Source organism: Protopterus annectens, chromosome 2.part0, assembly GCF_019279795.1.
Source record: "Protopterus annectens isolate FY-2018-M chromosome 2.part0, PAN1.0, whole genome shotgun sequence".
Taxonomy (NCBI): domain Eukaryota; kingdom Metazoa; phylum Chordata; order Ceratodontiformes; family Protopteridae; genus Protopterus; species Protopterus annectens.
The window spans coordinates 99,782,934-99,810,703 of record NC_056728.1 but is presented as its reverse complement, the minus strand read 5'-3'; the positions used below and the strand labels follow the sequence as shown (position 1 = coordinate 99,810,703).

The window sequence follows — 27,770 nt, the reverse complement described above, 5'->3', positions numbered from 1 at the left end:
TGGGAATCTGGAGAAAGAGGGAGAAACCAGCCCCAGAATGACTGTGGTCTCTGTGTGCTCTTAAGGGAAATTGTATTTTGCTGTGTGTACTTGTCATCCTCCCAAGGTGTATGTTCCTCACTGTTGCCAGTGGTGAAGATTGAGGTTCCTTGATTACTGGGCCAGTGCAGGGGCAACACAATCCAAATCACCAGAGTGATTGTTTTGCCATCTGACAGATTGTTGTCTGTTGTTCAGGTAGTTGGTGAACCAGGTAAGGGTATGTTCAGAGCATCCTAATGTTGCTAGTCATTGGAATAGTTTAGTCTGTGATATTGTGCGGAAAGCTTTGGCTAGGTCTAATAAGACTACTGTTGTCAATAGACCAGAGTCCAAAGCTTTATTCACAGTGTCAGTGAAAGAAAGTAATGCTGTAGTGATACTGTGTGCAGGATGAAAACCACATTGGGTAGGGCCGAGGAGATTATTGTCAGAGAGGTGTTTTAGTAGTTGAGTGTGTATACACTTTTCCAATATTTTATTTAACAGTGAGAGAATGGAAATGGGTCAATAGTTAGGTTAAATAATTAGTATTTCCACCTTTATGCAGTGGTGTTATGATAGATTTCTTCCAGATTTGAGGGGCTATGCAGTGGTGTTATGATAGATTTCTTCCAGATTTGAGGGGCTATAGATTCTGAGATGGATTGGTTTATTAAATACTGATGGGGTAAGCTATTGCATCAGCACCAAGTTTCAAGTATTCAGAGGGAAGGTTATCAACAGATAGGGAGCATGGTTTTAGTTTAGTAAGCAATTTAAATACTAGAGAGGTGGGCACTGGTTTTAGGGAGAATATTGGAGTTGCTGGGGTTAGTGGTTTCTTTGTGGAGTGAGGGATGTAACCTGGGATTCTCATGAACTGGGTTTGCAGTGCCTATCTTATGGTTGGGGGCATTATTTGTTATTGGTGGAGGGTCACTGACAAGTTTAAGAATGTTGTCAATATAGTGGGAGTTGAAAATTGTGCTATTTGTTGTAGGTCTTTGTCAGGGGATGGTGATAGGTTTTGTGTGGTCCCAGGATTAAGGAGAGAAGAGACTGATTTCCAGAACTTTTTGGATTATTTCTTGATTAGATAATTGTTGTGAAAAATATTTTTTTGTAATTTTTAACTAATTTCCTGGCTTTGTTATGAAGTTGTTTGAAATTAATTTCATTTGCTTGATTTTTGTTTTTACGCCATTTTTTCCAGGATCGATCTCTGGAAAGAAGAATGTGATTTGTTGGTTTTGTAAGATGGAGAGCATGATTAAGTTTTGTTCTTTTGTACCAAATGGGGGCTAAAGTATTTAGGGCATCAAGGAAGACCTTATTAAAATAGTTTATAGCCTCTTCTAAGGGTAATGTTTTTAGTGGGATCCAATTCAGTGCTTTAAGGGAGTTACTGAAAGCTAGTTGGTTGAAGTCGGTTAAGTTTCTAGATGTTCTATATGAATGGGGTTTGGGTATCTGAGTGTGGGTTCTATGTGTAAAAGCTGGTAAATGGTCACATATGATATCAGGGAAGGTACCAGTATTGGAATATTGGTGTGGATTTGAGACTAGGATCCAATCCAAGGTGGATTCTTGTTGCTTGTTAGGTATTTATGTGGGGCATGTGACACCAGGAGGCAGTCAATTGTTCAGTAAAAAACAATCAGTTTCAGCAACTCTGCCAAAGGTCAGTACAAGCCAATATTTCAACTATGATGAACACTGGTTACGGTCTGGTATTTTAAACAATGCATATGCTCTTATGGAGTTATTGGGTAGTCTAAACATTTACTTCACTGCAAAGAGTTAATCCAGAGTTGGAGAGGGAAGAACATTTGAGAGAGAATGGGGGGTGGTAAATGGCTATACCGCACTCCGGTTAGTGTGCACGCTACTGATCATGTCTGCAGGGGGATGTCTAAAAGTATAGTTAGGTATTTGTATATAGAGTAGTGAGGACATACACTTTAGTTTCTTCTTCTTTTTTGGCTATGGTGTAGTTCGCAATCCTTAATGCTTGCGAGGGTCACTGGTGTGGGGAAATGCAGTCACAGAGTAGAGGGTGATTAAACTATAAAGAAAAGAGAAAGAAAACAATAGCAGTCATTTATAGGAGGGGGATGGGGGAGAGGAGTTAGAATGAAAAACAGAAAGTTAAGAGAAGAGCGATCTAAATAGTTAAGTAGCAGAAAATGAGTGCTGAATAAACAGAAACAATTATATATAGGTAAAAAAAATATGTCTAACAGTACTAAACTAACCTGTTAAACAGATGTATTATACAGCAGTGGTCTCCAACCTTTTTTGTACCGAGGACCGGTTTCATGGAAGACAGTTTTCAATGGACCGGCCATCGTGCACACCTAATAAAGTGCATACTATTTATTTATTTATCTGGCATTTGTTTACCAAAGAGACTGAACTGGACTAGAAGTCCATTTTCAGCTGAGACTCAGGGAGAAATGCTCCAAAGTACAATAAAAAGACAATTAGCAATAATTACCAAAAAAAAAAACTGTACAATCTGCTTAACAGCATAACATTGATCTACTATGGTTGATAGGTACGTAAACCTAATGGCAACCTTATTGACTTTCTAAGTTTATAAGAACAATATTTAAAATCTGTTCCAAACATTTAGCTATGGCATACCTCTCAACTGTACAGATTTTCACAGAATATTCACATTTTTGCCTCATATTTTTGGTCTGTTTCTCATAAAATTGTTGTTTTCTGGCAAATCACTGGCAGATCAGTGAGGTTTTATGTCAGAAAATAATGACAGACAGTTGAGTTTCAGACGTTATACTCTTAGAAAATACATGTTAATACAAAACCTGTGTTTCTATCTCCTTTCTAAGTTTGTAAGAGCAGTACTTAAAAATGTCCCTATTTCTGGGCCTTTGTCCCACCATTATTTTTGGCTTTGTCCAGATTTCTTGCTCTAAGAGGTTGAGAGGTATGTGTCCAGATTTATTGTGCGAGAGGTTAAGTGGTATGAGAGGAACATAAACCTTATGGAGATGTTATTGACTTTCGATGTTTATAAAAGCAATATTTAAAATCTGTCCCTATTATTTGTGGCTCTGTCCAGATTTATTGTGCAAGAAGTCGAGTGGTATGGTCAAGGTGAACAACGGTCCCAGTTTTTCCAGGACAGTCCCAGTTTGGAAGTCTCTGTCCTGGAATCCCAAACATTGTCTTTGGGATACAGAAATGTCCCAGTTTAGACTCTTCAGTCTGAATGGTGACTTGGCTTCCCAGAATGACCATTCCTCTTGCTTTCCCATCCTAAGCAGCTCTGAGGACTTTGCAGTTTTTTGGGGATGCCATTGAGTATGGGGTAAGGTTGGATGCCTTCACCCTGGGAGGAGCCTTCCAGGCCCTGCCGCCATCAGTCAGTCACTCCCTCAAGGACTTCCATTGTGGGGGTTCTGCTTGACCCCACTCACCAGGCAGGAGCTCTCCAGGCCTTACACCCATCTGCCTGATGCTCCCGTACTGACTTCTGTCAGGGCCAAACCCTACAGTCCTCCCCTTCGACCTGGTCAAGAGACCTTCCCCAGCTACGGCCCCCTCATGTCAGGGGACTCTACCACCTGCATGTCTCCTGCAGGCTGCCAAATTGTGCCGGATCACTCATGCCCTCGGACCCTCTAAGGGGAGCTTCCCTCTGATCCCATCCACTCCTCCGGAACCCCCCTTGGCCACTGAGTGGCAGATCCTCTCTTATGAAGGCTTCAGAGTCCCCCTGCTTTCCCGTCCAGAGCAGCTCTGGGGACTTTGAGATTTTTCAAGGATGATGTCAGTTATGGGGTGAAGTTGGATGCCTTCACCCCAGCAGGAGCTCTCTGCTGTCCACCCTGGTGCTTTCTCAAGGACTTCTAACATGGGGAGTTCTGCCTGATCCCACTAACCCAGGCAGGAGCTCTCCAGACCCCACCACTTTCTGCCAGTTGCTCCCTTAAGGACTTCCATCATGGGAGGCTGTACCTGACCCCGCTCACACAGGCAGGAGCACTCCAGGCTCTGCTGCTGCCTGCTGTAGCACTCCCTTAAGGACTTCCGTTGTGGGGAGCTCTACCTGAACCTCTCACCCAGGCAGGATCTCACCCAGCCCTGCCACTATCTGACTCCCTCCCCCTTTCAGACTTCCATCCCAGTGGGGCCATGGTCTGTACCCCCTCACCCAGGCGAGAGCTGTCCTGTACCAGTCACTTTCCACCTCTCTATCTCTCTCCCTTCCAGACTTCCATCAGGACTGACACCCTCTGGGGTTCCACTTCTACCCAGGAGAGAGAGCTTTTTTCCAGGGTTACACACCTCCTAACTGCTGCCAAATCATGCAGCGTCATGCGTGCTCTTGGAGACTCTTGGGGGATCTTCACAGCCTCATGGAACTCTGCTATGCCACAAAGCCTCAGACAGTCTCTCATTCAGACTTCTGTGACACCAGTTCTCTACTTTGCCTTACACCTAGGGCTTTCAAACTCACAGGGGAGATGGCCCTGGGTCCCCCCATCTCTGCACTTTTTGTGGCACACCTCAGTCTCTCACACCCATAGTGCCAGGTGCCGATGAATGTGCATCGCATCTAGCCTCCTGGCATGTGGCCTCTTGCCTCCTGGGTGGTGCTATTCACAGAGTGGCATTCCACAGTGCCTGGTGAAGGACGTGAGGCCAACCTGCCTGCCCTGGTGTGAGATGACATGGCTGTTCTATCTCCACTCTCATGGGGGCTGGGAGAATGGGATTGCAGACCTGGTTTCCTGGGGCGGCCCTCAAGTATCCCAGCTTAGGTCCTGTAACAAAATGGTCACCTTGGGTATGGTCGAGAGGTACGTAGACCTCATTGGTGCTGCTGCCAGGGATCACTCCTACTCTTCACTCTCTGTCACACACACACAGACACAGACACACACTCTCTTCTACTTTCATGCATGCATTCACTCACATATGCAGACATAAACATACACACACACACACACATACACACACACACACACACACACACACACACACACACACACACACACACACACACACACACACACACACACACACACACACACACAGTCTCTTATACTTTCATGCATGCATTCACTCACACATGCAGACAGAAACATACACACACACACACACACACACATACACTTTTTTTGGTTTCCTTGACTTTTATTTTACACTCGCTAAACAGCAAAAGTGCTGCTTAGCAAGTGTAAAATAACGGCTCGATTGATCTTACTCCTCATGCTGTCATACACACACAGTCTCTTCTTTCTTTCACACACATACATTCTGCTTTCATGTATGCTTTCACTCACACATGCAGACAAACACATAAACACAGTCATACACATACATGCATACATACACACATTCACTTTTTCATTTCACTTTCACTCCATGCCTGGCAGCCTGGTACCAAATGATCCATGGCCCGGTGGTTGGGGACCACTGTTATACAGGGTACAGCCTTCACTAATTCAAACACAGCTAAAGTAAAATATTATACAAGGTGAAGCAAGTCCATTTTTTAAAAGCTTAGAACAATACAAATCAATGCAAATGTCTAGTATACACATACAAGCGTATTTTGGATACCCACTTAAACTGACCAGTGAAATAAATGGGTGGCATAATAATGAACATGATTACAGCAATATAGTATAGCTAGAGCGTCTTCTGTGTGGAGACATGTGTGAATGGGCGTACCTTCGTTGAAGGTCGTGTGTCAGGGCTGGCAACTTGGCACGTAAAAATCTACTGCCAATCATTAGCGGGCCGGAGTTCCACTGTGGCGACCCCTAACCAGGAAAAGCCGAAAGACACAACAACAACAGCAACAACAACATAGTCAAAAATGCCACTTTTTGCACTGAAGCAGACAATGCAATAAAAGAAGAGTGAAAAAAAGGATAAACAGGGTAAATAAAAACTGTATGTGGGAAGATAGGGTCGGTTTAAAAAGAGCAGGGGGAATAAAATGGAATTAAATCAGTTAACTGTCAATAGTTATATTACAAATCTGTAATAAAACATACTGAGAGGTACTGTTAATCTTTTGGATTATATTAAGGACATTGCCTTAACATATCCAATAAAAAATATGGCAATTAAAATACTCATTTCACATTTCATTGCTTTGATAAAATAATATTGTGCAACTTACTGAAAATGTTCTAGAAGCATGGAACCCATCACACCTGCACATTTTTAAGACTAAGATATGCAGCCAAATGCCAAAATAGATGAAACAAAAGAACTTTCAGGAAAACATTGTATCTAGAAGACATTGATTTCTGTGAGGGGCTTTGTCCCTCACCATCTGTGTGAAGTAGAGGGCTGTGCCTTATATATCTGTGCTTCGTCACTGTATATAATCATAATAAAAGTGAGTCACTCATGTGCTTTGGCTTTATTTTTAGCTAAATTGATAATTCCAGAAATTGTATAAATTGCATTTGGCAACACATTACTCTTGCAGATTCTGTAGCCTGCTTTAATCAAAACTGAAGCAGTGGCTGTGCGATCTCTATTCCAGGTTCTGTACAGTTCATTGAAAGGCAGATTCTTTTAATTATTTTTGCTATTTTAAATAATACAGCTATGACTACTACAGAGCTGACAGCATCTTATTGATATTTGTTCCTGTAGGTCTGTGGTCTCTGGAGTACAAGAGGGAACTTACAAACCCACTTTGTATTACTGCTAGCCGAGGTTACAAGGACTGCCTCAGATACCTGCTGGAGAATCGAGCACATGTAAATGCAGCTCCAGGGGGCAAAGCAGCCTTGCACCATGCTTGTGAAAATGCACATACAGATTGTGTGGAGCTGTTATTGGACCATGGGGCAAATCCCAACCTTCTGACTGAAGATGGGCTTGCACCTCTCCACCTTTGTACTACACATAAATCCTTCAGGTAAGCAAGAACCAGAAATCTGTCGAGTATGACCTCTGCCTTTAAGGTCTGCAACCTCCTAAAGCTAGCTCAGATAGCTGCTAACATAGTCTAGAAATAATCCAAGTGTTTGATAATTATGCTTGTCCATTTGTATTTGAATTATATGGCTTCAATATGATGGTTTCTCAAAAAGCCCATATTTCATCCTACACTTTAGATTAGAATACCACTCTTCTGGACAAAAAAAATCTGAATGCTGTAGCTTGTTTCATATTGTTAAACCAATGACACCTTGTTGTGTGGCAGTTACTGCAGAATTCATTCCTGAGTGGACACATTTGATGCAGAAGGGGAAAACCAGGGGAGGGAGTAAATCCAACAAATCCCAATATAATTCCAGGTTCTGCTTCAGATACTGTTTTCATTACTATGCTTTGACAGTTACTTGAACTTTACCCTTGGTTTTGGTTTGTGAGTTGTCTGATTATTGGGCAAGCTCAGTTGTATACTGCCTAGTAACCATTCAGCTCAGGACCCATATGTTTTGTAAAATGTTGTAAGACTGGGCTAAACACCTATGAACCTATGAAACATCCTGTTTACTTATCCCAACTTGTTTCTGAACTGCTAATAGTTGTGTTTTGTTGGCAGTTGCAGTAAAAGCTTTATTTTCCTTTTTGTCAATGTAACCTTAACTTGTGTTTTGATATTGAACTGAGATGAAGTCTTCATTTTTGTCTTGGGCTTCCAGTACACTGCTGAACCTTCCCTTGAAAATTACAAGAAAATAGCAACCCTCCTGGAATGTTCAGTAGTGGCTATGACAGGTAAATGGGGGGGGGGGGTGAATCCCTGCATTGTATGATTAAGAAATAATCCATAGTGTGGGTGGTGAGCTATGGGAATCTATTTCCAATTAATAACATTTACTGCTAAGAGTGAAGTCTAACTCTGATGGATTAGGTGTTTTGACCATGAGATAATAAATCTCACAATGACTTACCACCTATGCCTTGGATTATAGATACTGTAACATGTTCTTGGTCTGTATGCCCTCACAGCTGAGCTCCGATATCAGAACTAACAGGGAGTCTTGTGACTGCTGCCATAGGCTGCCTAGCTTGTCAGTCTCTTTGCTGGGTTCTACCCTCAATCTGAGTGCTGGTCTTGATCTGGGGGTTCTAGTAACACAATGTCTGTTATGATCCCTTATAACAAAAAGCATAAAATATTTTTTCAGTACTTTTTTCTCTTTTCTCTACTGTTTTTTTGTTTTGTTTTGTTTTTTTGTTTTGGTTCCTGTTCTGCAGGAAAGCATGGAATCCGAGGAGCAGGATTCTGTTTTTTGAAGTCATTTCTGGCACCCCGTTTTTGGATCTCAAATTGCTAGGTCAGCTTCTTAACAAAGAAATTGATATATTTGTGGTATAGCACATATAGGTCTGTCTGTCTGTCTATCTATCCGTCCATCAGTATATCTATATGTACATTGCTTATTAACATAGTTTCAAAAAAATGAAAAGGCAGAATTCTTTGCACTATTCAAATAATGATAGCAATAGTTTTGATAATTATTCTGTTATAACTGTTTCTGCAGATGTGCGAAGTTGTTATTAAAGTATGGCGCTGTGGTTGATCAGCCTTCTCAGGATGACCAGGAGACACCTCTTCATATCGCAGCAAAACATGGGCTTCACAATCATGCTCACCTCTACCTGAGATATGGTGCTGCGGTAAACAGCCGGAACAGCCTAGATGAAACACCTCTCATTATAGCATGTGCTAATGCACAGAAGCTTGAAGACATGGAGAACTTTCTCGATATATGTAGAATAATGCTCATATATGAGGCAGATGTGAATGCTACAGATGAAGAACAGAAAAGCCCACTGCACAAGGCCTGCAAAAATGCTTGTTATGATATAGTCAGTCTGCTATTAGAGTATCAGGCTGATGTAAATGTCATTGACTATAACGGTTCCTTGCCTTTGACATGCGTGCTACAGAATGCAGTATTAAAACAAGACCTAAAACCTTATCGTACAGCACAGTGCTTACTGAATCATGGATGCCAAAGATTATGGCCTACTTCTTTCTTGAAGGTAACGTGGACACCATTTGTACCACTCAGCTTTTTGCTTACAGCTGTCATTATGTACAATGCTATTGTTATGCATCTGAGACATGAGACATGGCAAAATGGGTCATGCAAACACATTTTCATGTTAAAAAAAAAACACACTTTCTTGCCCTTCAGCAACAATATCATTCAATGTGTGCACCCTTAGCCAAAGAAAGCATCCATAAATCCATCCATCCAGCTATCCATTCATAACCCCTTTTCCCATTTTTGCACATGAGGTTGGGGCGTCAACCCAATAGTAACAATCATCTAGAGCCAAGGTTCACAGCACTGCATGGCTTTCCCTGCCATGGCTGTTGTTCCGTACCATACACTCACACCTATGGCCAATTTAGAGTATCCAATCCACCTACTGCATGTCTGTGGAATGTGGGGGGAAAACAGGGTACCAACACATGGAGGACAATAAAGTAACCATAGACGTAAGCACAAAAACTAGAGTAGGCAAAGATGGAAAATCTTCCTTTACCCGAAATGCTGTAGTTTCATCATCTTATTGAATTTTCCACCTATAATAACTGGAATTACATTTTGGATTTAAAAGATGAGACGTTTGATCATACGGAGATGCTAAGTTCGAGTTTTTAGAGGTAAATTTACCTCCAGGACTCATTTTTACATTTAAAGAACTACATGCAGATGCACAATTATTAGTAATAGGCTATAAATAAAAGTCGTGTGACACATCTTTCAATAGTCACCGATTTGTGGATTCATAAAGAAACCCATCACTTGAGTTAAAGGCTGGAGAAAAAGGGCCCTGTTACCATGATCTGGTATTTTGCAGTTCAGAGATACATTTGACACAATGAGGAATGACCTCATATCACCAAATTTTCATGTTTCACTTTTTAACTACTATAAGTGCAGATAAACACCTCCTGTGGTAGTTAAAAGTGGTGGCGGGTGGACACATTATCTTAGAACAGGCACCCATCTATTCACTCTCTCACATACAATACACACATTGAATGCACACACACACACACACACACACACACACACACACACACACACACACACACACACACACGCACGCATGCACGCACACACACATACACACACACACACACACACACACACACACACACACACACACACACACACACACACACACACACACACACACACACACACACACACACACACACCACATACCTGTCCCTGTGTTGTAAGAATGTCCCTGAGGTCTCCTTTCTCCTGCCCTTATATACCACAGATGATTTCAGTCAGTCATTGAAACTAGCTACTACCGTTTCATACTTTATATATCCTTCAGGAAATCAAAGTTAGTTGGAAAATTATTACAGTAGTGACTTTGTCTAAGTTTTTATGACTGAATAGCATCCTTCCCCACTTTTATCCCACCATTAATTTTGGCTTGTCTTTATTTCTTGTCCTTCCCCTCTTTCATCACAAACTGTTGAATCTTTTCCCGGTTAGGGGTTGCCACAGCGGAACTCCGGTCCGCTAATGATTGGCAGTAGATTTTTACGTGCCGAGTTGCTGGCCCTGGCGCACAACCTTCAATGAAGATATGCCCATTCACGCATGTCTCCACACAGAAGACGTTCTAGCTGAGAATCGAACAGGACAACATCTTACTGTGAGGCGACAATGCTATAAGATGCTCATTAAAAAAAAACCTGTTGCACTATTTTCTCAATTAGAGCAGTGGGTTAATGCTGAGGTTCCTTGTGGCAAGGGTGTGGAGTTGGAGGTCTTTCCACCCCCCCCCCCCGCACTGTATATATTTTTTTAATTCTTAATAGGTATGTTTTATACCAGATCCCCAGTGTCTAGCAGTGACTTGGATGACTAATATCCCCTGTGGCAGGTTTAGAATCCACTTCAAGGCATGCTATTATAGTACCACTGGTTTCTAGTAGTTTCCACTCCTCTTTTTTTAAGTGCCATTAAGGCATGTTAGAATATTCCTTGTGTGTAGTGTTCCTCCCAGCCCACAATATGTGTAAGTGCCATTAATGCACATTATTCAAGAGTTCTCCTTGTTGGCTAGTATCCCTCCCTTCCTATTCTGTTTACTTGTTGTTTAGTTATGAGATGTAAGAGTTATCCCTGGTGAATAGTGCTTCCCCCAGGCCCACATCTTCAGAGTTCTCCTTGGTGGGCTAGTGGTCTCCTTGATCCACTGTTGTAGGATTTGCTCATTAATAAAGGGGTGTGTGGAGGTATGACAGCCACCCCAGCACACACACACACACACACACACAAAACCCCTAACCTACCCCTAACTACCCCCCCTAATGCTACCTCCCAGGCAGACACACACTCACTCACTCATACACTCACACATGCAGCCCCTCACATGCACTGAAATACACAAACACACACACACACACACACACACACACACACACACACACACACACACACACACACACACACACACACACAGAGGGACACAGGTACACATACCCTAACACTGCCTGACTGCTAAACTCCCCACCACTTACCTGTCCCAGATAGGCTGAACACACCCTTTTGGCCATGTTCATTACTGCAAGTGGCCTGGAGCAGCCATGGTAATCTACGCAGCTGAGCAATTCAGTGAATCGCTTGGTTGTGTAAACACCTTACAACAGGCAGTTCTCTGGGGACAACAAATGGCTAATTAGGATATGTCTCCCCTTGGAAAAGAATTCTGGACAATTGAACAAAAGATAAAGTAAAAAAGATAATTAAGCAAATAGTGCAGCTTATAGCTCTAGTAAAATAAATGAAGAAAATAAAAATCATAGTTTCAAATATCCAAACTCAGTCCTACAAAGCAGTTCATTTTGTGAGAAGCAAAATATTATATTTATTTCCTTGCTTTTTTGGATATCTTTCCTGTTTATTTCACATCTTTCTTAATTGTAATGACTTTTACAAATATTATATATTTTGCTGTTCACTTTTATAAAATTTCAGCAGTGATTTGTAGGAAGAATAAGACAGAATGTCTGTGTGTGTGTGTGTGTGTGTGTGTGTGTGTGTGTGTGTGTGTGTGTGTGTGTGTGTGTGTGTAAAACTCCATATTTTCCATGCTTAACACTACAGTCTTATATGCAATCACATTAACACTTAATTTATTTTCCCTTCTCCTATTTGGGTTTGCCATGGTAACAGATTAATTAGGGCAGACCAAAATTCCTTTTCCATAGCCATAGATTCTACTCCACCCTCAGGGATCACCAAATTTTCCTGGGCTGGGCAAGAGAAATATAAGCACTATTACATCCCTTGATCTACAACTGGGCCTTGTCCCAATGGGCTTTACCTAGATCAGGCACAGTAAATTCTGACAAAAAGACATTATTATAAAATGCCTGAAGTAGCTCATTTTTTTATTTTATTTTTTAAACAGGTCTGCACACTTGATTGTTTCTTTTCAGGGGTATCTCAAGAGCACCATTTGATTAATTGACTTGCTCACAGTAAGAGAGTTTGCAAGTAGAAGCTGAGGGGGTCAAACTCAAGACTCCTTTTGCCATCACTTGTGAGCATGGCACTGGTATATTTAAACTCTTTTTAAAACAGTTTGTCATTACTCCATGGAGTGTTCTGTATAGCCATTGTGTTTCTTCAGATTACATTTTGCCCCTTACTGGAGCACTTTCTAACTCGTGTATTAAGAAGTTGAGGGGTAAAATATCAGATGTCTTGGCTAAAGTGTAAATAATCTACGTCCATCAAATTCCTCAGTTTATTACTTTAATCCCACTGTTGTAAAAGCTTTCATGCCATGTCTATCTGACACGATCTATTCATTCTGCATCTTTGGTGCCTAGAGTTCTGCATTAATCCCTGTGATGTGTCCCATAACAGCTCTATGCTGTAGTATAATATAGACCTTGGTCAGAGGTTCTATACCCACACATGTCAGTTGTGGATGCTTTGTGTGTGTCTCACTGTCTGTGTAGGGAGCAATGCATTATGATGGTATTCAAGTAATGAATGATTCTTTCCTTACAAAGGGGATTCTGTCATTTTCTTCCAGCAAAGGGAGCAGAGTAATTCAGCTGTTGTTTTTCCATTTCTGTGAAGTAGAGACATGATTTGTTATAGTTTTGTACATGGTATCTATCAATAGTTTCTTTTTCATATTTCTCAGGATCCTAGGCTGAATCCCATCTAATAGCACTGTCTTTTCCAAATGTGTTGAAACTGCCAAAGTATTAAAGTGCTTTATAACAACGTGCTGGAAGGGTATCAGTAAACAGAAAAACACACTTTGCGTATGTAAACCAAACCACTTTGTACTTCGCCAGTCCAAGGAAACGCGCACTCAGATAATAACATCTGAACAACACTACTTAAAATACATAAACCACATAAAATAAGGTATAAAATTTAATTCAGTTAAGGGCTTTCATCTTATCATGTGAAAGACTTGATCAGAACACTTTGTGTATGTGTTGGACATGTTATTTGATGCTTTTGTTGAAGAGTGCTTCTGAGTTTCAGAGAGAATTTTACATAAAGATCTACTAAATGTTTTATTTATTTGTGGGACTTAGGAGTTAAAATGTATAAAATTATGATCAAGTACCTCTGCATTTAATTAGAATTTAACACATTTCCAAAAGAGCTTCAACAAGTCATATGGTTGAGAGAGTCGTCACCATTGCAGCATCCCTGCTTCAATAGCAGCACAGCTGGTAGCACCAATGTCTTAAAAAATCATCCATGATCCTTTCTCCTATTAAAGGACTCCTCAACAATGAAAAAAATGCTAAAAGTAGTAAACAAAAACAGAAACGAGCGAACTACTGAAAACGGACTCTTTATTCACACATGGTAAGCGCTTTTACTGACTGTAATATGCCAGCTTCCTCAGACTAACAAACACAATTAGAATCCATAAAAAAGTTTCAATGAAAACTTTAAATACTAATTAATTGCTTACGTCTTAATTGGCCATGTGACCAACTACTTTTGAAATCTTATAAGATCACTATCTTATAACAAAAACTGCTGAACCTAAGTATTGCGTTTCATTCACATACATGGAAGTGCAACTGCACTTTCCCCACCTAGCCTCCTCACTGTACATATTAACAGTAATGCTATTCAGTTTCTTACTACTATCAACCTTGTTCATATCTACTTATTGTTTACTGTTGTCCTGTGTATATATGTAAATACTGTAAATAGTTTGCTCTCCCTTTATTCCCCTCCCTAACATTTATGCTTGTTCTACCACTCTGCCATTACTAGTCTCAGACTCTTTGTAACCTTGTAATCATCCATTTCAATATATGACACCATTCCCTATATTGCCTCTGTATCACAAATTACCAGCATTCATACCATGTAGACTGATGGCTGCATCCTTATATATCTGTACCTTGAATCTTATGTTAAATTTTATCTTTTGTATTTTTGTTTTTATCTTTGTATTTTGTAATGTGGAGCTTTCCTCCCCGGGCCTCCACTGAAAATGGGCTCCTGAGCCCAGTGGACCTCCCCGGTCATCAAACTGAAATAAATAAAATAAATAAATAAATATTGGTAACAAATATTAAAACTATATTATACACAAAAACACTAAACATACATTTAACCATTAAATATACAATTTTGCAATTGTTAACTGTGTCATTAACACTAAAATTCCAGGGACTTATGCCTATCCTACCAACCACTTATTTAAACCACCACTCTTATTAAAATATACTCGAAAATTATTTAAATATAAAAATAAAATACTAGGAACATAGATTTAACTTCAATTCCTTTTTAAATTCCTTTTTAACTCAAGCCCTAAAAAACAAATCATCTGTCCCAAACAGATTTTTCCCCCTAAGTTTATAAGAGTATACTGTCCAAGATTAACCTCCATTTCTTTCAAAGAACCTGAGTCTGAAAATCAGTTCTAGACCGTAGCAGGTCTAGAATTGTCAGTATAGAATTGTTGCATAACATACCACAGGTGAGGAAAAAAATCATTGAATGCTGGTCACGTGAATGAAATTAACTGACACACACAGTGGCCAAAGCAAAAATATTTTTAAATCAGAAAGCAATCAACCTCACAAACAGTATCAGTGAAGCGAGAGACCTCCTAAAGCCCCTAACTAGATATACTAAGTCAAAACACATTAGAGTTAGTAACATATCCCCTAGAAGAAAAACATGTTTTAATAAAGCCAGCATTTGCACAATCACAGCCATCACAGGTGCATTCATTTCTGTGACCTGACATCTCTTTTTTTCATATTTGATACCCCTGATGACTCCACTGCCATATGCCAACTATATTAGACTTGTACAGGTTTATATGTAGTTACAAGGCTTGCAATCCAGGGGACTATTGAGAAGCCTGACCCAAATTCCCAGCTGCCGCTAAGCACTGTCTGGTTAAGTGACTTGTTTAAGATCATACAATAGACACATTAGGGATGAGGGAATCCAACCCTATATCATGGGAACTGCAGCTCACAGCCTTAACCCTCTCCCCAGCTGCCACTAAGTCAAAGAAAAATATATGCAGTTCCAGTAGCCGAAACAACCACTTAATAGGAGGCATCTTGTGAGATGCATATATCGTCAGCAGGATGTCACCAGAGGATATTGAAGATACAGAGCTGGACAAGAAGCTGGATGGACAAAGAAGAGTTATGCTTCAAGAAAACAATGACACTTCTGAACAGTCTTGTCAAATATATGTAATGTCCAGCAAATAATCAGAAGCGATATCTGATGGAAGACCCATTTCTCCTAAAGTAAATAATATTCTGGTCTGCTAAAGTCACAGGGGTTTAACTGTTTAAATAAGTCAATATGGTGACTGTAAAAACAACATTATTGCTACTGTTTTGAGGAAAGCATGCCTGGACAGTTAAAGGATAAACTCAACTGAAGAACTGGATACTACATCTAGGAAAAATACCAAATAGTCGCACATTGAAATGGTATTAGTGCAGTGCAGGTCCTCCCTTGTGAATTCTGTGGGTTTGCATAGGATAGTGGTCTATGTCAGTCCCAAAGGACAACTTTGTTGTACACACCACAGGGAGCTTGTTGCGCATGAACTACAAAAGGAAGCAGTGCCTCATAATAACTGACACCAGTAGCATAGAGTGGCACGGGAGAGCCACCCAAGGTTTAACATGTTAGGGAGCATGGTCAGCTGATCTCAATTGCTGTTCAGTGCATACTGACATTAAAATGCAGTTAAAACTGAATGCTGTATTGCTCTGTCCATGGTATTAACTGTAGCAACCTGCTAGCTACAGACCTTTTTTTTAACTGAGCATTGCAGTGCTCCATACGTGTTTTGTTTTCTTCTTCATTTTGGAGAAGAATACTTTTTTAGGCTGGGGAATGGCACCAAGCTACAAGTATTATGTGTGAGTCAGACGTGCAGCAAGCAATTAAAAAAATTCACATTAGATAGAGTAACAGGAAAACTAGAAGGTTTAGGTCTTCACCAGATATACAAAAAGATGAATTCTTCTGGCAGCAACCTGTTATGCCTTCTTTAGCTAAACACTTATTATGGTGTGATAAAGTTTTAACCAATACAATGTTAAGGATTTTTCAGCAAGAAATATATGATTGTCTACGTTGACTCACTGATATGGGGATATAGTGAAAGTGACATTTGTAACTAATGCAATAAAGAACTTTAGTGACAGTAGGTTTTCCAAAGTGTTATCTACAAAACACACACACACACACACTCTCACACATGTTCTTTCTCCATGTTTCCAGGGCCCATTCTCAGGTACACAACTTGCATTGCAAGAGCTGCTTGCATCAACAGCAAGATTCTGGATGCTACTATCCAATCAAATTCTGCACTGCTTATACCAGAAGATCTGGAAAAACAACTTAAGGTGATGTCAAGCTGCCTCCTGACACATATTATTGTGACAATTTAGGAATATCTGGGGTGGCAGAAATAGACCATGGGTACCAAATGAATGATCTGATATGCATTCTGCATCCACAGGTACATGCTCTCCAGGCAGTAAGTGCTGATCATGCATGTCTGTGACTTTTATACATATGTTAGGGCAAACCTTAGTAAAGAAAGTACAGGTAAGTGTGGATGAGGGTGCCTATTAGTTACTCCATTACCTGTTTCTGGAACTGGACTAAAGCACATTTTATACACTTTTCCACATTTTTGCAGAGTTTTCAGCCAGGTCCGTGCTACAAATGTGGCCTATTATGCGTGCTGATTTTCCAAAAGGAACATTTGTAAATACAACATATGACGGAAAATGTCATGAACCAGCCCTGTGATGCATGCAGCACTGGAGGTAAGGATTATAAAGATGAAGAAGATGATAGGAAGGATAAATGTACTACAGTTAAAGAAAGTGAACTATGGAGAATCGATACTCAGCTGTAGATGAGGTGGGAGATCTCCTGTCAGAAGGTAGATTGTGCAAGAAACTGTGCAGTGAGATATACATGCAGATGACGGACTCTTGTGGTCATCAAGTAGTGGCTGCAGACAGGAATGACATTGCCATAATTAATAAGTTCTTCCTGTACTGCAGCAGCAAAGTGACTCAAGTGTTGGGTGTTGGCCACCATCCCAGTGTAGGATCTCACTTTTGTACCATCCAGTATAAGTGCAAAAGGAGTTTCACCTCTTCTAATGCCTTTGTGAAGGTCTGTATGACAAATCTGACACCTGAGCCTGCAATCATTTTACCCATTTTTCAAACGAACAAACGGCTCATTCCATATGTTGCCTTTATGTCACCTATGTTTCAACAGAAACTAGATTTTAGTCAAGATGATTACCAGAATATTCCCGTAATAGCAATCGACATTATCAGCATCATGGAGGTAGATGGAAATGTCCGATGGGCAATTACTTCAGTACTAAATATTGCGAAGGGATGCCTATTAGAAGACAGGATTATGACGGCATTATGTCAGCTGTGCAAGTTAACTCAAACCTGTTCTTTACCTTACATGCCTGGCCCTGACTTAAGTGAACAAATTAGTGTAGTTTACTGCTAATTATCAGTGAGACAGTTTCTGATTGTTTCCATAACAATATAATCGCATGTAATTGTATGATGTATGATCAGTGCATAACTTCGGTGACATTGGTTGCATTCAAAAGATCTAAAAACGTTTACATAAATGGTAAACTCTGTCATCAGATTAAGCATTATTCTGATATTATCTCAGTATTTTTTTTTTGTTAAAGAAGCATCTTTATTGAATTATCACTTGTGACATAGGAAATCATACATTTATACAAATGAAAACAAACCATATTGACCTATTTGCAGTTGCAAACATTATACATCAAATATAATATTCTGTATAGTCATTGTGCATCTAACATTACATAGCTCATTCAATTACTGCCTTCCCTCAAACCTCATTCCTCCTCCAAAACATTATTCTGCATGTATTGCTCCCACAATCCAATTTTTTTCTATGTAATTTGCTCCTACCCTTTTCTAAAGATCCCACTTCCAATTCTTTTATCTCTGTTAATATATTCACAACTTCTAGTACGGTTGATTTAGCCTTTGATTTCCACTTTCTAGTAATTGCTTTTTTGGCAGCCACCAGAATTAAACTCAGCAAGGTCTTAGTATGTCTATGCAATTCCAATTCTGTATCACAGCTAAAAAAAATAATTTTCTTAGTTACAACCATTTGCTCTCCCAGTATTTAGTAGTCTGCAGGGATTTTTTTAAAGTCTGTCAACTCATTACACTCCCTATATTAAATCAGTACTGATCGGGTTCACGAGGTTTGCTCTGTTATCCGATCAAACGTTATTCTGGTATTATCTCAGTACTGATCGGGTTCACGAGGTTTGCTCTGTTATCTGATCAAACGTTATTCTGGTATTATCTCAGTACTTATCTAGCTCAGGAGGTTTGCCTTACAGAGCAATGGCACGTCCATATTGCTTCCATTCCTGCCTCATTCTATCCATGATTTCTAGAAGCCATAGGCAATAACATTCAGCACCTGACTTTCATGTTCTGCAGTTTTATGTAAGGTGAATTATAACTTTTTTGTTGTTGAAAAATCTTTTATTGATTTTTTTAGAACAGCACAATACAAACATATGCACAGATGTCTTTATATAATCCACATCTCCTGAAGCTGAAGCATCTCCTCTCATTGTTCATTTCCAAAATTCATTTCAGTACTTTGTCACAAAAGTGCGCCTTCATACCTTATTTGTATTTCATTGTTGCTGAATTTATATGTTTTCCTTATAAACTATCAAGTCACTGAAAAACAAGTCATACTTCATTGAGTTTTCAGCCTTGAAAAGTGCAGCTCAAAACACTACAAAACAGGCAAAAAGTCTTTTTTTCAAGGGTAATTCCACTCATACTCCCTATATGTCCTCTAACGTATGTTTCCACGGTCATATTACTATGGGGAAAAGTGAGCAAAAAAATGCACTTAAGTGTGCAGCCAACTCACACAACACAAGTGCATGCAGTCTTGACAAACCATGATAAAAAGTAATCAGGGAAGAGATGCTCAGATACAAAAGCTTAAGTGAAGTTTGAGTAGGCCAAATTACACAAAATTATATCTTACACATATCTCCTAAGTGTTTCATGCTCCTTCAGAAGTATAATATAAACTCTAAAAACTCAGAGCCACTGTATAAAGTTGTAGTATAACATTTTGTCTTTTTTACTACTGCATAGTCTAAATGTAATGCTAAGTATTAGAATGCATTTAAAAGAGACATGGAGAGGCAGATGCTTAAGGATATGTGGAAAACACTGAACCTGCAAATTACAGTATGTACATATTCCAGAGATGAATGTTGATGAGATATTTACTTAGATCTAGAATCAGTTATTGCAGAGCTGTGCATGCATACCATCAGTTGGAGTTAAGGAGAGACATTTTATCAATCAGCCTCATATGTTTTGAAAGGTTAATATAGGAAAAGGATGTGAAAGGAGATGAAGGTTTGAACAGAGTACATACAGGGAGGACTGAGGTCATAGATTCAGCCCATGGTATGAGAAGTTTCTGGGAGGCGAAAATGGGAAAAGGTCATTGCATGGGGTCACTGGGATGGGGTAGAAGTGGTGGCTGAAGGGAGGCTAATATATTAGAGCAGGAAAATGAGGAAGAAGTAGAGTAGATAACTGGAGAGAAATGTTAAATGTGTGCAACAGAGAACGGGGAAAGAGACTGAAAGAGAGAAGAAGAAGGAAGTGGTAACAGAAGGAATAAATGTGGAAATGGATGCAGATGTAGCTGAAAAGGTACAGCCCAAGATGTAAAGAAGGAAAGAGTTATGGTAGGTATAGGAGAAAATGAGGGTCATGTTCATGTCTTGGAGCTTAAATGAGTGGAAACAAAATGACAGCGGTGACTGTCGAAGAAGGTAGGAGAGTGAGACTGAATTGAGATAGATGGCAAAAGCTTATACTACTTCCCAACCCCATGTAGAAAATGGGAAAGGGGGGGGGTTGATGATGATTATGATGATGAAAATGGGAGAGATGGATGAGGTGATGACAGGTAAGGTGTGGATGTGTAGCAGAGAGAAAGTAGGAGAAGCATTTTTGTTTATTTACAAGGACTTTTACAATGCGGAGAATGGAGATGTGAGGAAGAATGAGACATGGAGTGGCTTTGGAAGTAATAAGTGTGTGTTGAAAGAAAAGCAGGGACTGGAAGATAATCTATCAATTAAATTAAAGTGATTGGATATTGTTTGAGGGAGAGCTGGGGGATGACTAAATTAGTGAATGGATAGATAGCATAGGGTATTGTACATAGTTTATGAGCATGCCATCGGGGGAGAGGTTGCTTGGGTAAGCAAACAAGGTAACTACCATTGTGCTGCCTAAATCAAATGTGGAAATGAATATCCCAAGGAACTGTCTGATCTCTTTAATTAGCTGGGGATGCTAATATATGAATCAAGATTTTGCCAAACATTTAGAAGTGAGTGATAGGGGAGTTAATACAATGACAGCAAATGACTTTTGTAAAGGAGAGATAACTGCAAAGCAACTTGTTGTTGATGTTTTTCTTTAGATATTGGGTGTACAGCTGGAAAATAAAGGGAGAAGGAGAAATTCTTATGGACATTACATAGGTCTTTGAGTCAAACATCTGGTCTTTGTTATACAGGGTACTGTGGGAAATTAATGTTGGTGACAGGGTGTCTGGGGGGGGGGTCGATACTGCAATCCCATGATGAGAGTGGTGAAAAGTGGTGTTCTGTCCAGGGAGATTTACTTTGGCAGGAAGACCCTTCGGGGGATGCTTACTGTCACCTTATCTTTTTTTTCTGCAGAAGATTTGGGGAGGATGGAACAATGGAGGTGTGTGACACATTATTATTTGTTTGCAGATGATCATATTGTGCTGCTTGAGATCATAAGGATAAGTCTATGAATAGTCCTGTGAGAGTCCTATTGATATGGGGAGAGGATAGGCTTTAAACACCATGAGAAGTCAGTGCCAGTTACCCCTGGAGTGGATGAGCTGGAGGATAAGGAGGGTTACTTATATTCTTCCAAGGCATCTGATAATTGATTTGATCTTGGGGACTGACCAGAAAGGTGTTCTTTGGTATTGGTGGTAAGGCATTTATGGATTAGTTTTATCCACTATAATGTAAACACCTACCTAAAAGATGACACTGCTTCTGGTCTACACCAATGGTATGGACTCCTCGTGTATTTACAAATGCGTTGTTGCAGCCGTGCATATTCCTTATAATACATTTCCTATGCAGGAAAAGCACTAGTGATGAGGGGCGCTGAAAGGTGGGACTGTTTTGGGGAATTCTAATCAGTGATCAAGGCAGAACATATTGGATTCACAATTATCTGACAGTGGTTTTATCTGTGTGCTCTTTCTGCCCTTTCTCTTGTGTTGTGTCACCTATAATACTTTTATTCAGGTTAAGGGGTATGGAAACACAGCCCCTTACTGCACCTCATGCAAAATTGTGTTTGTGTGAAGAGCACTACACAGTCAGAGCAATGAGTTTGGACGGCAATGATTTTAAACTCAGTGATTCATTAGGAAGCTTTCTCGATGGCTTTGCCTTGCTTGGGAGGTCCCGCTATCCATACTACTTAAAATGTTTTAATTTTTATTGAAGTAAAGTGATAGTGCAGTTAAGTCAGTGGATGTAAATTATAGACTAATAATAACACACATGAATTATCAGCATATTTTTGGGAAGGATCACTGAAATATTAAATTATAATACTTTGGTGTACCTGCCTTATGTGATCTCCTTTTGCTTATAGATTTGCCATCAACTGTTCTCTTATACCCATCTACTCAAGTTGCTGTTTAGGCTACCATTTAGCCTGTTAGGACATAATGGCCGTAGAAAGGGCAGTAGTCTAATGTGATGAGTACCCCCCCCCCCGGGTACACTACACTTTAGTACAATCATACATAACTGGTTGGCTAGCATTTAGTAGCTCTAGTTACTTCTACCACTCTCTTTTATTGTAGAAGGTGAGGAGTGGTATCCGCTTAGTCTGCTCTGGTGTTATGATTTATAACTTACCCCTGTGGTACAACATCATCATTGTAGGGCTATCCGAGGCACTGCTGTTATCCGTACTTCTCAGTTGTTCCCAGTTTCAGAGAACATCCCTGATATTGCCTCATAGTCTTGCCACATCCCTCATAGAAGTTTTCATTTTCTGGTAAAATGCCAGGCATTTAGAGTTTCACACTTCTTATTGTTCTGAAAATGCACACTTATGTAAAAAAACTGCTGTTGTTTTTGCAATAATTAAAAAAAACTTTCTTCTCTTCATTTCTTTATGTGATTTAGGTTAATGTTTTAAAAAGTCTCTTATTTTGGTCAATACCCCTTTATTTTTATTTGTCCAGAATTTTGGTCATTTTTGCCCCATTATTTTTATTTGTCCAGAATTCTTAAACAAAGAAGTTGAGAGGTATGCTTATGCCAGTTGAGTTCTTGAAAACACTCTGCTCCCTTGTGACCCTGAATAAAATAAAGAGGTTGTCAGAAAATGAATGAGTAAATATGTCATGAATTATTTAAGTTAGAAGACTCACTGATCCTACATTAGACAGATCACTGCTTTGTCCTTAAACTTGGATCATATTAGAATGGAGTTTAACGATACACTGCTAGTCTATTCCATAATAAATAAATAAATAAAACAAATACATAAATAAATAAAAAAGCAAATAAAGGAGGACATAAGTGGATTAGAATTTCTTTGTCTTTACAATATAGACAATAGCGGGGAAGCAATTTTATATATACATATACAGAGTTTGGAACCTTTTCCCATCTTATATTCCAAACTGATAAGTACACTTTTTGCAACTCAGTTTGCAATGTGCTGTATTTATATATTTGCTTTATTATTTATATATTTTCTGTATTGTTTCTGTCCTTTGTTGTTGTCTGCACTTTGTTTCTCAGGGTAGCTCAGAAGCTAGTTTCAGGTGGGGGTTGTTGTGCCAGCCCATCTTAACTGTTTGCCATTGCCTGAGGTGTATTTTCTGTGTTGTACTTCCATGCTAGAATCTGCTTGTGTTCTGACTGAGTGTGATAAGTATATTTTTTGGCACTTTTTAACTGTTCAGAATTCTGCACTGTCTTAATTTTGCTTGACTGAATTATTTATATATCTGCTGACATTGTTTTCTGATACTCTAAGTGCCTCCATTTTGATTCTAATTTACTGCTTTTTGCACTTGTTTTAGTTGTTTTTTTAATTTAATTATATCTATTTAAACTGTATTTGCTTTAATACTGCTACACACTCAAGTGTGCTAGCTTGCACTGCATTTGAATTACTTTTACTGCTGTTTTAGCTGCTTTTCTATAAAAAAAAGTTTGTAAGCTTGAGAACTATGCTTATGCCAGTTGAGTACTTGAAAACACTGAAATAAAAAGTTTATAAGCTTCTGAGCGCCTCCCAAGCCTTTCTGTGTTGGAGGGAAGCCTAGTAGCTTATCACTGGGAGTGGTAAGCATTAGGTAGCCTATCTACCACAAGAGGTGTGGTTTCTGGCCCAGAAATTGTAGTTTATTGGCTGCTTGGACAGTTTTTCCATCCCTTTCAACTTCCTGGTTTAAAACCCCATGTTTGCTCTTGTTTTCCAACTTTCCTGTAACTAGTCTAGTCTAGATACAGATTTGCTGTATCCAGGGCTGTTTGTAAGCTTCTGAGCCCCCCCCACCAAGCCTTTCTGTGTTGGAAGGAAGCCGTCTTGCTTATCAGTGAGAGTGGAAAATACTAGGTAGCCTATCTACCACACGAGGAGTGGGTTCTGGCCCAGAAATTGTAGTTTAATGGCCGTTTGAGCAGTTTATCCATCCCTTTCAACTTTCTGGTTTAAAAGCCCACTTTTGCGCAGGTTTGCACTTGTTTAAGCTCCCCGGATCCAGTTTTGGCATCCTGCAGACTCAAAGAGCATCAGGAAGAAGAAAGAGATACTCTATAAGTGCCTTCATTTTGATTTTTTCCCTAATTTACCGCTTCCTGCACTTGTTTTTAATTGTTTTTAATTTAATTGCATTTATTTAAACTGTATTTGCTTTAATACTGCTACACACTCATGTGCTAGCTTGCTCTGCATTTGAATTGTTTTTACTGCTATTTTAGCTACTTTTCTGTAAAAAAATATAAAAACAAACAAAAAAGTTCTAAGCTTGTTTCCCACCTTTCCTCTAACTACTCTAGTTCAGATACAGAGTTGATAACTCTAGAACTGTTTGTAAGCTTCTGAGCCCCCCACCCCAAGACTTTCTCTGCTGGAGAGAAGCCTTTTAGCTTATCAGTGGGAGTGGTAAGCACTAGGTGGCCTATCTATCACAGGAGGAGTGGTTTCTGGCTCAGAAATTGTAGTTTATTGGCTGTTTGCGCAGTTTTTCCATCCCTTTCAACTTCCTGGTTTAAAAGCCCACGTTTGTGCTTGTTTCCAGCCTTTCATGTAACTAGTCTAGTCCAGGTACAGATTTGCTGTATCCAGCGCTGTTTGCAACCTTATGAGCCCCCCGAGCCTTTCTGTGTTGGAGGGAAGCCTTCTAGCTTATCAGTGGGAGTGGTGAGCACTAGGTAGCCTATCTACCACAGGATGAGTGGTTTCTGGGCCAGAAATTGTAGATTATTGGCTGTTTGGGCAGTTTTTCCATAACTTTCAACTTTCTGGTTTAAAAGCCTTCCTTTCCATGGGTTTATGCTTGTTTAAACTGAGGTAAACTATTACTGGTGCCAGAAAGTCTGCACTTCAGTTTTTCCTTTGAATCTTGCTAGTTCTTTCTCTCTTGCACTTCAGATAGCTTAACTGCTTTGCACTTCAACAGGTTTTTGTAGCAATTATTGTAGCACACCTAAGTGCCATCAGCACGTTGTTCTTCACGGAAATAGCTCCAGTACTAAGTAGTTATGACCAACCCTCCTGGCATGATTAAAGGGCAGTTCCCTGTGCTTTCTCCTATTAACCTGGTGCACTTGGCCATCCTGAGGCAGTGTAGCAACTGCCTCATGTACACAGATAACCCTCTACTCTTACCTCCCAACACTCAGACTTGTGAGAGATGCACTAATATCACCAAATTTGAAGCTACGTACTCGCCAGCCAAGACCGGACTAGCTGGTCATGAGGAGAAGGTCAACACCTGCACCACACCATATGGAACACATAGCCCTCCAGAACACCCACCATCACATCTCTCACATAAAAGCATAAACCACACACCCACCTTCATGGAGGCTCTTAATACAAATTTACCCAAACAGCAGAGACCTCCAAGACAGAAACACACTCGACCACCACAACACAGCACAAACCACAGGACACATAGCTCAGCTTCACAGTGTGCCCCTCAACCTAATCTCCTAAGGTTAAACACCTTGCCCGCTACACTAATCATAGGTACCTCAATAGTGAGGCACACAGATGTCCCACTCACTAGGTTGAATAAAGAGAAGGTAAAAGTCAGCTGTCTATCAGGTGCCAGAATCTGACACATAACATACACACTCAGGTCACTCCACAACAAGTACAAGTATGACTGTCATTGTCTATGTGGGTGTGAATGACCTGAGATGCACCTCCCTGGACTACATGAAAAGATACATGGTGGATCTCTCGGATTATGTGGCCCAGGCAGGTATGACCCTAGCCCTGAGCAGTATCCTGCCATCACCCAGAATGATACCGCAGTACAAACAAAAAATGATTGACTTCAACAATTGGCTACTTTTTGGTGTCATTCTAAGGAGATCTAGTATTTGTCTGCTTGGGATGACATGATTGACAGACCTCGATGCTTTGCCAGAGATGGCCTGTATCTGTCACCTCTCGGCTTCTAGGTACTAGCTAAGGCTCTTGCCACCCCTATATTGCCTTTTTTAGGCGGTGTTCCAAAGACCAAATTACCACCATTAACAGCTGTAAATAAATGCAGTATGAGGGTCATGCTGTTCAATGCTAAGTCTAAATCTCAAGATGCAGTTGCTTGAAGCACTCCTCAAAATGGAGAACATCGACATTTGTGCTGTTAACAGAGACCTGGTTTACAGTGGCAGAAAGCACCCCTATGCTACCAGGCTATAACTCATTCCACACCTTTCAGCCCTGAAACATGGCCCATAGCGCCAATGGTGGTGGTGTCTCCATATTTATAAAGGATATGCACAGCTCCAGACTAGTAGCCCAGCATAACGCATCTGAGATACTTTAGGTACAACTAACATTGGGTAAGATGGCAATCCATGTCATAACCTGCTATAGGTCACCAACCATGTCCCTAGACTGTCACTCCACATTCCTAAGTACCCTGGAATCTATCAAGGTCCAACCCAACAGTCTCATACTAGGAGACTTCAACTACCCCTCCATCAACTGGGAAAACTACTCAAGCACCAATAAACTGGCCCAACGCTTCCTGGTATTCATCAATTCCAATGCCCTGGACCAGCTCATTCTGACCTCCAGTAGAGGAAGCAACATCCTTGACCTGGTTATTACTAACATGGGCGACCATTGCTCTACACCAGTAGTCAATCCCTCCCTGGTCAGATCCAACCATAAACTAATCACCATGGAAATCCACATCTCACCCACACCTCCTGCAAAGGTAACCACCTTGAAAAACTGCTCCAAAGCTGAGTTTGGGCTCCTAAAAACAGAGGTGGCTAACTTCAGGGCACCCATGTCAATGGAAAATATCTGCATGAGTGCTGAATCATACACCAATGCACTGTATGAACATGTACATAAATGCATGGACTAGCCATACCCAAGAGAACCAAGACACTCTCCTCCAAAAAACAAAGGAAGCCAATCTGGTGGTTCCCCTGCCATTAATAAACTCTACAACAGAAGGAAGAAACTGTTGCAGAAAAAGGTGAAGTCCCAAGACTGGAAAAACTCCCTTATTAGCCTCAACAAAAAGTTGAGATCCCTCATCAAATCCTCTAAAGCCAGCTATGAAGGCAGAATTGTGGCAGACACTAAAAACAATCACAAAGCCTTCTGTAGTTATATCAAGAACCTCCACGGCAATACCCAAATTTGCTTTGCGTTACTGCACAATGGTACCTCCTATACTGAGCCAACAGATATTGCCAACATACTGGCCGACAAATTCAGTGCAAACTTTACTCCACCCCCCACCCCCAAGGGACCAATCACAATACCGGAAGACTGCCAGGCACCCAGCCTTACTGCAGCACAGGTTAAAGTTGCATTGTCCAAG

The 27,770-nt window shown here is 40.2% G+C and overlaps 1 protein-coding gene across 2 annotated transcripts in view; it reads left to right on the top strand.

The window, feature by feature from the left end:
- The window catches only part of ASB18 (ankyrin repeat and SOCS box containing 18), a 332,696-nt gene that overhangs the window by 228,394 nt on the left and 76,532 nt on the right, over positions 1 to 27,770 (top strand). For both annotated transcript variants that reach the window (XM_044060586.1, XM_044060585.1), the window contains exons 2-3: positions 6,673 to 6,940; positions 8,520 to 9,024. In XM_044060586.1, coding sequence (XP_043916521.1) covers positions 6,673 to 6,940; positions 8,520 to 9,024 — 773 coding nt within the window. The remainder of the gene's footprint in view (positions 1 to 6,672; positions 6,941 to 8,519; positions 9,025 to 27,770) is intronic.